Genomic DNA, 14,478 nt, shown 5'->3' on the forward strand with positions numbered 1-14,478 from the left:
GAATTATTTTAAGCGCAAAATGCATTTTCTTTGAAGTCCATGTGCCATTAGGGCCCTTTTGCTCCCTTTTAAATTGTTTTTATGCTGTGAGTAATGTTAACCTTTGCTTTTGTAGTCATGTAATTCTCTCTTTCCCTCTCTCTTTCTCTCCTCCTGACACAAAGCATAGATGGAGGGATGGAATGGCTGGAAATAAAGTAGCGAAACCATTTACTGTGGGGAAGAGGAGGAGAAACCTTGTATGCTCTCTTCCATAAATGCCCCTTTTCTGCCTTAGATCTATAGGAGAGGTTCTTTCTCAGAAGCTATACGTCTGATGTTTAAAATAATTGAAGAACTGCTCTACTCACTGGAGAAATACAAAAGACCATTACAACAGGGCCTTCAGAAATTATTCATACTTTAGTGCCTAATTGTAAACAGGATGCATGTTTTTGGAATATTTGTATTCCTTACAGGCTTCCTTGTTTTCACTCTATCATTTAGGTGAGTATTGTGGAGTAACTACAATGTTGTTGATCCATCTACAGTTTTCTTCTATCACAGCCATTAAACTCTGTTACTGTTTTAAAGCCACCATTGGCCTCATGGTGAAATCCCTGCACAGTTTCCTTCCTCTCTGGGAACTTAGTTAGAAAAGACACCTGTAACTTTGTAGTGACATCATCCAAAGTGTAATTAATAACTTCACCTTGCTCAAAGAGATATTCAAAGTCTTAGCTACCTACCAATAGTTGCCCTTCTTTGTGAGGCATTGGAAAACAACTGGTCTATGTGGTTGAATCTGTGTTTGAAATTTACTGCTCGACTGAGGGACCTTACAGATAATTGTGTGGGGTACAGATGAGGTAGTCTTTCAAAAATCATGTTGAACACTATTATTGCACGCATAATCCATGCAATTTATTATGACTTGTTAAGCACCTTTTTTCTTCCTGAACTTATTTAGGCTATCCATAACAAAGGGTTTGACTCAAGACATTTAATCTTTTAATTTGTAATTTATTTGTAATAATTTCTAAAAACTATTTCACTTTGACATTACTGGGTATTGTTTGTAGGCCAGTGACACACAATCTCAATTTAATCAATTTTAAATTCAGGCTGTAACACAACAAAGTGTGGAAAAAGTCAAGGGTGTGAATACTTTCTGAAGGCACTGCACATAGATATGGATGGAACAATGTTTTTACATTCTTCACTCAATGGCAGCCAGGAAAGGTACATAAGCCTATTACCAAAATGAATCGTTTCAGATCATGTTTAACTAACATCGTCATAGGTTGTATAGGCATAGAGCCAATGTCAGTTATATCCTAGTATAGGTGTACTGGGAGGATACAGAGATCGTATGATGATGATAAGCTTCATAAGAAAGACAGAGAACTTTGAAATAAGGAATGATTGCCAACACCTTACTCTAATACCTGTGTAGTAACAGCGTATTCATGTAATATGAATAGACTGTAATACGGATGGTTAGTAATATGGATGGTTACATAACGATGCCTGCCACTGACTACCTCTCTACGGCTCCATACCACGTGAACACTTCAGCTGCCTCGATCTCCTCTCCTCACTGCACGGTTAGACAGCCGCGCGTGATTTCCATGGGAACGTCGTCACGCAAAGGAAATTACCGGGTTTGCTTGGTCAGTGGGCTTGGTTGGTTGACAGTAATCTTGCTATGGCTGCAAAGGTAAGCTCACCTTTTCCGAGGAAAAAAATACAGTTTTTGTCAGTAGGTGAACTAGACAATGTCGGAATAGATAACGACACCTTCGAACGCAGGGACGACTTTCTCACACACTGACTTCCTCCCCCATCTATTGATAGATGGCTAGCCAGCTAGCTACTAGTTAGCCTGCTAAGAGGATGTTCGAGGTTAACATTAGCCAGTGGCAATGACATTGGGCTTTACAGTGTAGGAGGACGAGGCTACTTGCAGAAGGTTGTAATGGGATGCATCCTTTCCCTGTGATGCACTATGCGGAAGCCGGTTATCAGACCAACCTGTCAGTGAAACCAGTGGTCTCTGTCCCTCCCTTTCCCCACGTCCCGTGTGGCCGGCTGATTAGCATGTCATTGACTTAAAGCCGGCTGTAGCCTAGTAACCTTGGTTAGCATAATGCTACATGAGCTTCTCCCCATACACATACACTACAGTAATATGTTGCACACGCCACTGGGGCCAGTTATTAATTCACATAATGTGATATGGCGCGTAATCTGCCTCGAGACACGTTTTTGAATGAAGAAAGTGTTCCCTCCCCCCAAAATGTAATAATTTATAAACTCACAGCTGAATCCCCTATTATTATGTACAGCCCCGTCCATATAATAATTCCATATAAAGACCGCAACTTGTTGAATCTTAACATTGCCAAATGATACAGGTGACATTTGCACATCATCATTGAGACGTATAGTGCCTTGCAAAAGTATTCATCCCCCTTGGCGTTTTTCCTATTTTGTTTCATTACAACCTGTAATTTAAATAGATTTTTATTTGGATTTCATGTAATGGACATACACAAAATAGTCCAGATTGGTGAAGTGAAAAAAATTACTTGTTTCAAAACAAATCTTTCAAATAAAAAACGGAAAAGTGATGTGTGCATATGTATTCACCCCCTTTGCTATGAAGCCCCTAAATAAGATCTGGTGCAACCAATTACCTTCAGAAGTCACATAATTAGTTAAATAAAGTCCACCTGTGTGCAATCTAATTGTCACATGATCTCAGTATACACACATGCACCTGTTCTGAAAGGCCCCAGAGTCTGCAACACCACTAAGCAAGGGGCACCACCAAGCAAGCGGCACCATGAAGACTAAGGAGCTCTCCAAACAGGTCAGGGACGAAGTTGGAGAAGTACAGATCAGGGTTGGGTTATACAAAAAATATCCTAAACTTTGAACATCCCACAGAGCACCATTAAATCCATTATTAAAACATTTTTGAAAGAATATGGCACCACAACAAACCTGCCAAGAGAGGGCTGCCCACCAAAACTGACAGACCAGGCAAAGAGGGCATTAATCAGAGAGGCAACAAAGAGACCAAAGATTCAATTTTTATTTAACCAGGTAGGCCAGTTGAGTGCAAGTTCTTATTTACAACTGCGACCTGGCCAAGATAAAGCAAAGCGACACAAACACAGAGTTACACATGGAATAAACAAACGTACAGTCAATAACACAGTAGAAAAAAAATCTATATACAGTGTGTGCAAATGAGGTAAGATTAGGGAGGTAAGGCAATAAATAGGCTGTAGTGGCGAAGTAATTACAATTTAGCAATTAAACACTGGAGTGATAGATGTGTATAAGATGAATGTGCAAGTAGAGATACTGGGGTGCAAAGGAGCAAAAAAAACTAAATGGGGATGACGTAGTTGGATGGGCTATGTACAGGTGCAATGATCTATGAGCTGCTCTGATAGCTGGTGCTTAAAGTTAGTGAGGGAGATATGAGTCTCCAGCTTCAGTGATTTTTGCCGGTGGGGTTGGCGACGAATATGAAGCGAGGGCTAGCCAACGAGAGCATACAGGTTGCAGTGGTGGGTAGTATATGGGCTTTGGTGACAAAACGGATGGCACTGTGATAGACTGCATCCAATTTGCTGAGTAGAGTGTTGGAGGCTATTCTGTAAATGACGTCGCTGAAGTCAAGGATCGGTAGGATAGTCAGTTTTACGAGGATATGTTTGGCAGCATGAGTGAAGGATGCTTTGTTGTGAAATAGGAAGCCGATTCTAGATGTAATTTTGGATTGTAGATGCTTAATGCAAGTCTGGAAGGAGAGTTTACAGTCTAGCCAGACACCTAGGTATTTGTAGTTGTCCACATATTCTAAGTCAGAACTTAGAATATGCATGATGCTGGACGGGTGGGCAGGTGCGGGCAGCGATCGGTTGAAGAGCATGCATTTAGTTTTGCTTGCATTTAAGAGCAGTTGGAGGCCACGGAAGGAGAGTTGTATGGCATTGAAGCTCGTCTGGAGGTTAGTTAACACAGTGTCCAAAGAAGTATACAGAATGGTGTTATCTGCGAATCAGAGAATCACCAGCAGCAAGAGCAACATCATTGATGTATACAGAGAAAAGAGTCAGCCCGAGATCTGATTTGACACACTGAACTCTGTCGGAGAAGTAGTTGGTGAACCAGGCGAGGCAGTCATTTTGAGAAACCAATGCTGTCGAGTCTGCCGATAATAATGTGGTGATTGACAGAGTGGAAAGCCTTGGCCAGGTCGATGAATACGGCTGCACAGTATTGTCTTTTATCGATGGCGGTTATGATATCGTTTAGGACCTTGAGCGTGGCTGAGGTGCTCCCATCACCAGCTCGGAAACCAGATTGCATAGCGTAGAAGGTACGGTGGGATTCGAAATGGTCGGTGATCTGTTTGTTGACTTGGCTTTCGAAGACCTTAGAAAGGCACGGTAGGATCGATATAGGTCTGTAGCAGTTTGGATCTAGAGGGTCTAGAGTGTCTCCCCGTTTGAAGAGGGGGATGACCGTGGCAGCTTTCCAATCTTTGGGGATCTCAGACGATAGGAAAGAGAGATTGAACAGGCTACTAATAAGGGTTGCAACAATTGCGGCGGATAATTTTAGAAAGAGAGGGTTGTCTAGCCCAGCTGTCTAGCCCAGATTATTTGTAGGGGTCCAGATTTTGCAACTCTTTCAGAACATCAGCTATCTGGATTTGGGTGAAGGAGAAATGGGGGAGGCTTGGGCAAGTTGCTGTGGTGGGTGCAGGGCTGTTGACCGGGGTAGGGGTAGCCAGGTGGAAAGCATGGCCAGCCGTAGAAAATGCTTATTGAAATTCTCAATTATCGTGGATTTATCGGTGGTGACAGTGTTTCCTAGCTTCAGTGCAGTGTGCAGCTGGGAGGAGGTGCTCTTATTATCAATGGACTTCAGTGTCGCAGAACCTTTTGGAGTTTGTGCTACTGGATGCAAATTTCTGTTTGTTAAAGCTAGCCTTTGCTCACCTAACTGCCTGTGTATATTGGTTCCTAACTTCCCTGAAAAGTTGCATATCGCGAGGGCTATTCGATGCTAATGCAGTACGCCACAGGATGTTTTTGTGCTGGTCAAGGGCAGTCAGGTCTGGAGTGAACCAAGGGCTATATCTGTTCCTGGTTCTACATTTTTTGAACGGGGCATGCTTATTTAAGATGGCAAGGAAAGCACTTTAAAAAAATAAATAACCAGGCATCCTCTACTGACGGAATGAGGTCAATATCCTTCCAGGATACCTGGGCCAGGCCGATTAGAAAGGCCTGCTCGCTGAAGTGTTTTAGGGAGTGTTTGACAGTGATGAGGGGTGGTCGTTTGACTGCAGACCCATTACGGATGCAGGCAATGATCGCTGAAGGAGCTGCAAAGCTCCACAGTTGAGATTGGAGTGTCATAGGACCACTTTAAGCTGTACACTCCACATAGCTGGGCTTTACGAAGAGTGGCCATAAAAAAGCAAATTCTTAAAGAAAAATATAAGCAAACACATTTGGTGTTCACCAAAAGGCATGTGGGAGACCCCCCAAACAAATGGAAGAAGGCACTCTGGTCAGATGAGACAAAAAAAGTAGCTTTTTGGCCATCAAGGAAAACACTGTTTGGCACTAACCCAACACCTCTCATCATCCCGAGAACATCATCCCCACAGTGAAGCATGGTGGTGGCAGCATCATGCTGTGGGGACGTTTTTCAGAGGCAGGGACTGGGAAACTGGTCAGAATTAAAGGAATGATGGATGGTGCTAAATACAGATAAATTCTTGAGGGAAGCCTGTTTTAATCTTCCAAAGATTTGAGACTGGGATGGAGGTTCATTCACCTTCCAGCAGACAGTGACCCTAAGCATACTGCTAAAGCGACACGAGTGGTTTAAGGGGAAACATTTAAAAGTCTTGGAATGGCCTATTTACAGCACAGACCTTAATCCAATTGAGAATATGTGGTATGACTTAAAGATTGCTCTACACCAGCGGAACCCATCCAACTTGAAGGAGCTGGAGCAGTTTTGCCTTGAAGAACGGGCAAAAATCCCAGTGGCTAGATGTGCCTGTGATGAATACTCCTGACGACCCAACGGCACCGGAGGGTGGAGCGGGCGGGGGAGCAGAGGCAGCTGCCTACCTCAGGGGTGAGGTCCGGCAGGCTGGTTCGGCAAGGTCGTGGACTGACCCGACGCTCTGCGTCGAGGAGGATGTCCAGTGGGTCTGTTCAGGGGTCGACCCAGACGTCGGGGAGCAGGGCGATCACTGTGGAATGCCTGAATCATCTCTGGGTCGATGATGTCCTGGTCGGGGACCCAGGACCGGTCTTCAGGCCCATAACCTTCCCAATCCACTAGATAGTGGATGCGACCTCTCAGGTATTTGGAATCAAGGATGGCTTGATGGGCGTAGGCAGGTTCCCCTTCGACGTCCAACAGTGGTGGCGCACTGCAGGTTGAGACTGGAGGATGAAGAGGACTGTAGGTGACCGGTTTTAACAGAGACATGAAAGGATGAGGAGATTTTATACTGACGGGGTAACTGGAGGCGGTACGTGATAGGGTTATCTTGAAGGGACCAATGAAGCGAGGACAGAACTTTTTGCAGGGGAGGCAGATGTCTCTGGTAGAGAACCACACACACACACACACACGTTGTCTACGGTGAAAGAGCGTCATAGGTCGGCGGCGTCTGTCGACAAAGCGTTTCTGGGTATTAGAGGCCGGTGAGCGGTCTCCCATACCCGCTCACTACGCTGAAACTATTCGTCGACAGCTGGAACAGTACCAGGCTCCGCCTTCCAGGGAAACATGGGGGTTGGTAACCAAGTACACACTGAAACGGAGTAAGGCGGAGGGATGAATGCATGAGTAAGTTCTGAGCGTATTTGGCCAAGCCATATACTGACTCCAGTCGTGTGGAGAGGCAGAATATTGTTGGCAGAGGTATTTCCCTATTTCTTGGTTCAGGTGTTCCGTCTGCCGGTTGGTCTGGGGATGGTACCCGGAGGAGAGGCTGAGAGCGACCCCCCGTCGGTCACAGAACGCTCGCAACACCCGGGTGACAAACAGGGGCCCGCGGTCAGAGACTATGTCGTCCGGAATCCCATACAGATGGAACACCTGCTGGAACATACACTCAGCCAATTCCATGGTGTTAGGTAAATGAGGAAGAGGAACCAGATGACATATTTTTAAAAAATGGTCTACTATGACAAGGATGGTGGTGTTACCAGAGGATTCAGGAAGGTCTGTGATGAAGTCAACAGCTATGTGGGACCAGGGTCTGTGAGAGATTGGCAAAAGTTGAAGTTTACTGGAAGGGAGATGAGGGCTTTTGGTTTGGGCGCAGACTGGACAGGAGAGTATGTAATCCCTTACGTCAGATGCCATTCAGGACCACCAGAACTTATGGGCTAGAAGTTCGGTGGTTCATGTAATGCCTGGATGTCCTGACCCCAAGGACGTGTTACACCATTGCATCAGCTGGGGCCTAACAGCTGCTGGTACGTAACTCCTCCCAGCTGGTGTCTCAGGAGGAGCCGGGTCTGAGGTTAGGGCTTCTTGTATGGCAGAGTGAACCCATAATGCAAGAGGAAGGAAGAATGGGTGTAGGGTCTGAGTTACTGGTCGGAAGGTCAAACTGTCGGGAGAGAGCATCAGCATTTACGTTTTTCTTTCAAGGGATGTAAGTAACACAAAAGCGTGTGAAGAGGAGGTCAGCGGGCTTGTCTGGAGTTTAACCTCTTGGCCTCTCTGATATATTCCAGATTACAATGATCTGTTAGGACGAGAAAGGGATGTTGTGCGCCCTCCAACCAGTGGCGCCACTCCTCGAGGGCCAGCTTGATGGCGAGGAGTTCTGTTCCCCACATCGTAATTCCTCTCAGCGGAGGATAACTTCCGGGAGACGAAGGCACAGGGATGTGATTGAAGGTGTTTGAAAGAGTATGGCTCCTACTTTGGAGGCACCTGCCGGGTGAAAGGAAGGGTCAGATCAGGTTGGAGAAGGACAGGATCTGAAGTGAAAAGGCATTTCAAGTTTTTTGAAAGCGTTCAGGGCGGTATCAGTCCATTGAAGGGTCCGGGTCTTTTGGCTGGTAAGGTCAGTGAGGGGAGAGGCAGTAGAACTGAAGTTCCGAATGAACCGGCGATAGTAGTTGGAGAACCCAATGAAACGTTGGAGTTCCTTAACGGTGGTGGGTTTGGGCCAGTTACTGACGGCGGTGACTTTGTTCTCATCCATGCTGACCCCTCCAGGTGTCAGTACGAAACCGAGGAAGTTTACCGAGGTTACATGGAAGGTGCTCTTTTCAGTCTTCACATAAAGGTTATGGTCAAGGAGCTGTTAAAGAACCTTTTGCACATGCTGTATGTGTTCCTTTAGGGAGTGGGAGTAAATCAGGATGTCATCAATGTAGACGATGAGAAAGCAGTTGATCCTATCCTGGAAAACCTCATTCATAAAGGATTGGAAGATGGCGGGGGCGTTTGTAAGGCCGTAGGGCATGACCAGGTATTCGTAGTGCCCTCGTGCGGTGATAAAGGCCGTCTTCCATTCGTCGCCTTCACGTATACGGACAAGGTTATATGCACTTCGCAGGTCGAGCTTTGTTTAGATGTTGGCGCGGTCCACTTGTTCAAGGGTTGATGGGATCAGAGGAAGACGGTTCTTGACATCATTCAGGGAACGGTAATCAATACATGGTCGGAGACCACTGTCCTTTTTTCCAACGAAGAAGAAGCTGGACACAGCCGGGGAAGGACGAATGAAACCGTTTCAGTGTTTCATCAATGTAGTTCTCCATTGCGTCATTTTCCAGGATAGACGGGGGTAAACACGGCACTTCGGTGGGGACAATCAGGGACACACAGGGAGTAAGTCAATAGCACAGTCCCCTAGGCGATGTGGTGGCAGAGTGGAGGCCTTGATTTTGCTGAAGACATTGCTGTACTGGGCGTATTCAGATAGTATGGTGGGTGGCACTGCAGAGGCCTCAATGGTGGTGGCTCTGCAGGGTAGGCTGAGAAACGGTGAAGCAGGTAGATTAACCGGAACAGTAGTTCACCTTGTTGCCACGAGATGGCAGGGTCGTGACGACAAAGAAAGGGGTGTCTGAGGATGAGTGGCTGTTTGGGGGATGAGAGTTCCATGGTTTTGGTGCGGAAGACTCCAATATGGAGGGTGACGCTCTGTGTCAGGTGTGTAATGAAGCCCGTGCCCAATTGCTGCCTGTCCAGGGTGTTACTCCTTAAGGGAGGGGTGACAGGTGTTAGATCAATGTCAAGCTCTTGATCGATACAATTACCTGCTGCTCCCGAATCTATCAAGCCCTCTACATACTTAGTAACCTCCTTCAAGGTTATCAATAATGGGATGGAGAATTGCTTCTGGGAGATATTTAGAAATAAGGACGCGCCTACCTGCATGGTAGCAGAGGGACCCTTTTCATCTCTCCGTGGGGGGCGAACAGGGCAATGGCTGAGTAGATGATCTTTCCCTCCACAGTATAGGCAGAGCCCTTCTTGGATCAGCCTTTGATGTTCGATACATGGGAGAGGAGCATGGCCCAACTGCATGGACTCTGGAAGACTCGGATGGGATGACGGAATCATGGAAAGAGAAGGTTTCGGGTTCCTGGGTGGCAGAGTTCTTCGGCGGTCGGCGATGAGGTGGTCGATGGAGATACGAATGTATTGATTTAAATCCTGAAGGTCACCTCTACAAGCCAGCTCCACCTGAAGTTCCCTGTTGAGCCCTCTTCGGTAGACGGTAAGTAAAGCAGCCTCACTCCATCCACTCCCTGCAGCCACGGTGCGGAACTCGAGGGCAGCTGAATTGCGTCCTTGTGGAAGTTCTATGAGGAGGTCTCCTATAGGACGACCGGAAGGAGAGCGATCGAATACCTCTTTGAAGAGGGTGTGGAAATGTGTCTCGGATCCGAGTTCTGTGCTGTTGGCAGTCCATATGGCGGTGGCCCAATCCAGGGCATTGCCTGTGAGTAGAGACAACAAAATCCACCCTGCTCTTGTTGGTGGAAAAGTTAGGGGGGGTTGTGCTCAATGTATTTGCGGCATTGCATCAAAAATCCCTGACATTTCCCAGGTGAACCGTCATATTTTCCAGGTATGGATATGAATGAAGGAGGGCTATGGGTTACCTGGCATCGGAGGAGTAGGGATAGGCTGGCAGAGAAGATGACAGATTTCCTCCATACGCTCCTCTTGCTGGGTTAGCTGTAGTTCCGCTGAATCCATTCTGTTTTTAGGTGAGGTATTCTGTAATGAATACTCAGGGAGAAAAAGGTGTAGATTCACATGCAGAGCGTGGCATGTGTTTATTACAACCGTCGCAGGAGGCAGGAATTGTGGTCACAGGCAGGCAATGGTCATACACAGTTAGGCAAACAGGCCGGTGAATCAGAACTAGGACTGAAGGCTAGAACTGGTTCTCACAAACGAGCTAGGAAAAGGCTTAGTAGAGTCAAAAGGAACAATACCTCACAAAGACACAAACAGAATGAACTGAACTAAATAAGGAGCTGATGAGACCAGGTGAGTAACTAACACTGGTGAAATCAATTAACAAAAATGAAAGACAGGGCTATGTTCCAGAACACAAAGAAACAGGGCTACGTTCAATAACCCTTGTCTTATTTCTTGTTTGTTTCACAATAAAACATATATCTTCAAAGTGGTAGGCATGTTGTGTAAATAAAATGATACAAACCCCCCCAAAATCTATTTTAATTCCAGCTTGTAAGGCAACAAACAGGAAAAATGTGAAGGGGGCGAATACTTTCACAAGCCACTGTATGTCTACTATGAAAGGTATAAAGAAAAAGAGCACAATAAAGATGAAAAGCATAAAACTAAAATTAAGACATTCAGTGAGTCTCAGGAATTCATTGTGTCATAAATATCAAAGGTCTCAATAATTCTGCATATCCTAATACTTTTTTCCCTACAGTAATATTTAACAGTTTAACAGTGGGTTGTTATTATAAGGACAAGTTTAGCGTGTCTTACTTTTATTGCAAAGTGGGGAAAACATCTTACAAGACATAACATTATCCTAGTAGCCTATGCCTATAGGCCTATCCATTTTATTTTGTATTTTTATTTATTCGCACAAAAAAGACAAGTTACAAACAGTTTATTTTTATTTATTGAACCTTTATTTAACTAGGCAAGTCAGTTAAGAACAAATTCTTATCTACAATGATGGCCTACCAAAAGGAAAAAGGCCTCCTGCGGGGACAGGGGCCTGGGGTTAAAAATAAAAAATATAAAAAATAACAGTGCGATAAAAAACAGGTAAAATGGTGTGCAGGTGAAGACACCCAAGAGGGCTTTAATGAGTGCTTCAACAGAATTGTAAATTAAAGAAGTGTATTAGTTTCAGGTTATTACCACAGAGCTTGGTTGTTGATTATGTGATGATAATGTGTATGTAATTTCTTTCTCCAGGGGCAAAAGAGGGCTGACCCTACTGAGCTGAAAGCTATTTTCATAAAGGTCAGTTGTGTAAGAATCAATTTGCCTATAGATCAACAACATTTCCTTAGCTCACTGGATACAAGCCAACTTCATGTACTGGAAAGCCACTACTAATACTGCCTTTATTTGTAGGCTTCTTCTGGTTCAAGTCACAAAAACCAGAGTCAATAGCACATTTCTGTTTTTCTCCATTGAGGTCTGAATCCTAACTTGAGATCCCTGCACTCAACTTGAATTTCTACCATTGACATCATTGCATGATTTATGCCTATTAAAGTCTTGAGTTACGTGTGAATGATCGCAAGTTAGGTGTCTGCCCAAAGACTGAAACAGTAGGTGTCAGTGTCTTCCTTGACCAATAGATCACTTATTAACTAATCAATTATGTCTGTCTGTCTGTCTGTCTGTCTGTCTGTCTGTCTGTCTGTCTCTGTGTGTGTGTGTTTTTGTGTGCGTGTTTGCTGTTGCAGTATGCCAGCATCCAGAAGAACGATGAGGCCTTCATGTCTCCAGAGGACTTTGTGGCCCGGTTTCTCTATGCACATACTGACATCAGGCTGTCTGATGAGGCCACCTCACTGGTCGCTGGGGTGGTGGACCAGAAGAAAGATGGGTGGGTATGGTGGACAGACGACCAAGGCTCGTATCACAAAGCATATCAGAGAATGTGTGCTGATCTAGGATCAGTTTGGCCTTTTAACCGTCTCACAAAGCTTTGTGAATACAGGCCCTGACCAGGAAAAACTCCAGGCTTTATGCCTAGTTAAAGGTTGGTTATAACAACAACCTGGAGTACTGCTAGGGTTATACCAAGGGCCTGGAGTACTGCTAGAGTTATAGATAGGGCCTGGAGTACTGCTAGAGTTATAGATAGGGCCTGGAGTACTGCTAGAGTTATAGATAGGGCCTGGAGTCCTGCTAGAGTTATAGATAGGGCCTGGAGTACTGCTAGAGTTATAGATAGGGCCTGGAGTACTGCTAGAATTATAGATAGGGCCTGGAGCACGCTAGGGTTATAGATAGGGCCTGGAGTACTGCTAGAGTTATAGATAGGGCCTGGAGCACGCTAGGGTTATAGATAGGGCCTGGAGTACTGCTAGAGTTATACCAAGGGCCTGGAGTACTGCTAGAGTTATAGATAGGGCCTGGAGTAGTGCTAGAGTTATAGATAGGGCCTGGAGTACTGCTATGGTTATAGATAGGGCCTGGAGTACTGCTAGGGTTATAGATAGGGCCTGGAGTACTGCTAGGGTTATAGATAGGGCCTGGAGTACTGCTAGGGTTATAGATAGGGCCTGGAGTACTGCTAGAGTTATAGATAGGGCCTGGAGTACTGCTAGAGTTATAGATAGGGCCTGGAGTACTGCTAGGGTTATATATAGGGTCTGGAGTACTGCTAGAGTTATAGATAGGGCCTGGAGTACTGCTATGGTTATAGATAGGGCCTGGAGTACTGCTAGGGTTATAGATAGGGCCTGGAGTACTGCTAGGGTGTAACGGCTGTCGTCTGAAGAAGTGGACCAAGGTGCAGCGGAGTTAGTGTTCATTATTAGAATTTAATGTAAACAACATGAACACTATACAAAACAAGAAAAGAGTAAACCGACAGCAAACAGTCCTGTCTGGTACAAAAACACTGACAGAAACAATTACCCACAAACCCAAAGGAAAAACATGCTCCTTATGTGTGACTCCCAATCAGCAGCAACGAGCTTCAGCTGTGCCTGATTGGGAGCCACACACACGGCCCAAAACAAAGAAATACAAAAACATAGAAAAAGGAACATAGAACGCCCACCCAATGTAACACCCTGGCCTAACCAAAATAAAGAACAAAAACCCCTCTCTATGGCCAGGGCGTTACAGTACCCCCCCCCAAAGGTGCGGACTCCGGCCGCAAAACCTGACTCTGAAGGGGAGGGTCCGGGTGGGCCTTCTTACGGCGGCGGCTCAGGTGCGGGACGTGGCCTCTGCTCCACCCTTGACGTCGCCCTCTTCGGTGGCGCACCTGGCCGCGCCGAAGGTCTGGTGGGCGACACTGACTGCGCCCGGCTGGCGGGCGGCGATGGTTGCGCCCGGCTGGCGGGCGGCGATGGTTGCGCCCGGCTGGCGGGCAACCCTGGCTGCGCCCGGCTGGCGGGCAACCCTGGCTGCGCCCGGCTGGCGGGCGGCGATGGTTGCGCCTGGCTGGCGGGCGACCCTGGCTGCTCTGACGGCACTGACCCAGGATTCACCAGGCTGGGGAGACATGACAGAGGCCTGGCCCTAGGCGTAGGCACAGGACTCACCGGGCTGGCGGGCGTCCCTGGCCACTCTGGCAGTTCGGGGCAGTCTGGCCACTCCGGCAGTTCAGGGCAGTCTGGCCACTCCGGCAGTTCAGGGCAGTCTGGCCACTCCGGCAGTTCAGGGCAGTCTGGCCACTCCGGCAGTTCAGGGCAGTCTGGCCACTCCGGCAGTTCAGGGCAGTCTGGCCACTCCGGCAGTTCAGGGCAGTCTGGCCACTCCGGCAGTTCAGGGCAGTCTGGCCACTCCGGCAGTTCAGGGCAGTCTGGCCACTCCGGCAGTTCAGGGCAGTCTGGCCACTCCGGCAGTTCAGGGCAGTCTGGCCACTCCGGCAGTTCAGGGCAGTCTGGCCACTCCGGCAGTTCAGGGCAGTCTGGCCACTCCGGCAGTTCAGCGCAGTCTGGCCACTCCGGCAGTTCAGCGCAGTCTGGCCACTCCGGCAGTTCAGCGCAGTCTGGCCACTCCGGCAGTTCAGCGCAGTCTGGCCACTCCGGCAGTTCAGCGCAGTCTGGCCACTCCGGCAGTTCAGCGCAGTCTGGCCTACGTCCGGCAGTTCAGCGCAGTCTGGCCTCTCGGCGACTGTTCAGCTGCAGCGGCAGCTCTGACGACTGTTGACTGGCGGGCAGCTCTGACGACTGTTGACTGGCGGGCAGCTCTGACGACTGTTGACTGGCGGGCAGCTCT

The 14,478-nt window shown here is 47.1% G+C and overlaps 1 protein-coding gene across 1 annotated transcript in view; it reads left to right on the forward strand.

Annotated features, from left to right (window-relative positions):
* The first annotated feature begins 1,535 nt into the window (after positions 1–1,535).
* LOC115173243 (calcium-binding mitochondrial carrier protein Aralar2-like) overlaps positions 1,536–14,478 on the forward strand; it is a 69,246-nt gene continuing 56,303 nt past the window's right edge. The window contains exons 1-3 of the mRNA XM_029731159.1: positions 1,536–1,699; positions 11,482–11,529; positions 11,982–12,124. Of these exons, the coding sequence (XP_029587019.1) occupies positions 1,688–1,699; positions 11,482–11,529; positions 11,982–12,124 (203 nt within the window). The 5' untranslated portion in view covers positions 1,536–1,687. The remainder of the gene's footprint in view (positions 1,700–11,481; positions 11,530–11,981; positions 12,125–14,478) is intronic.

The sequence above is a fragment of the Salmo trutta genome, chromosome 34 (assembly GCF_901001165.1).
Source record: "Salmo trutta chromosome 34, fSalTru1.1, whole genome shotgun sequence".
NCBI classification, from domain to species: Eukaryota; Metazoa; Chordata; class Actinopteri; order Salmoniformes; family Salmonidae; genus Salmo; species Salmo trutta.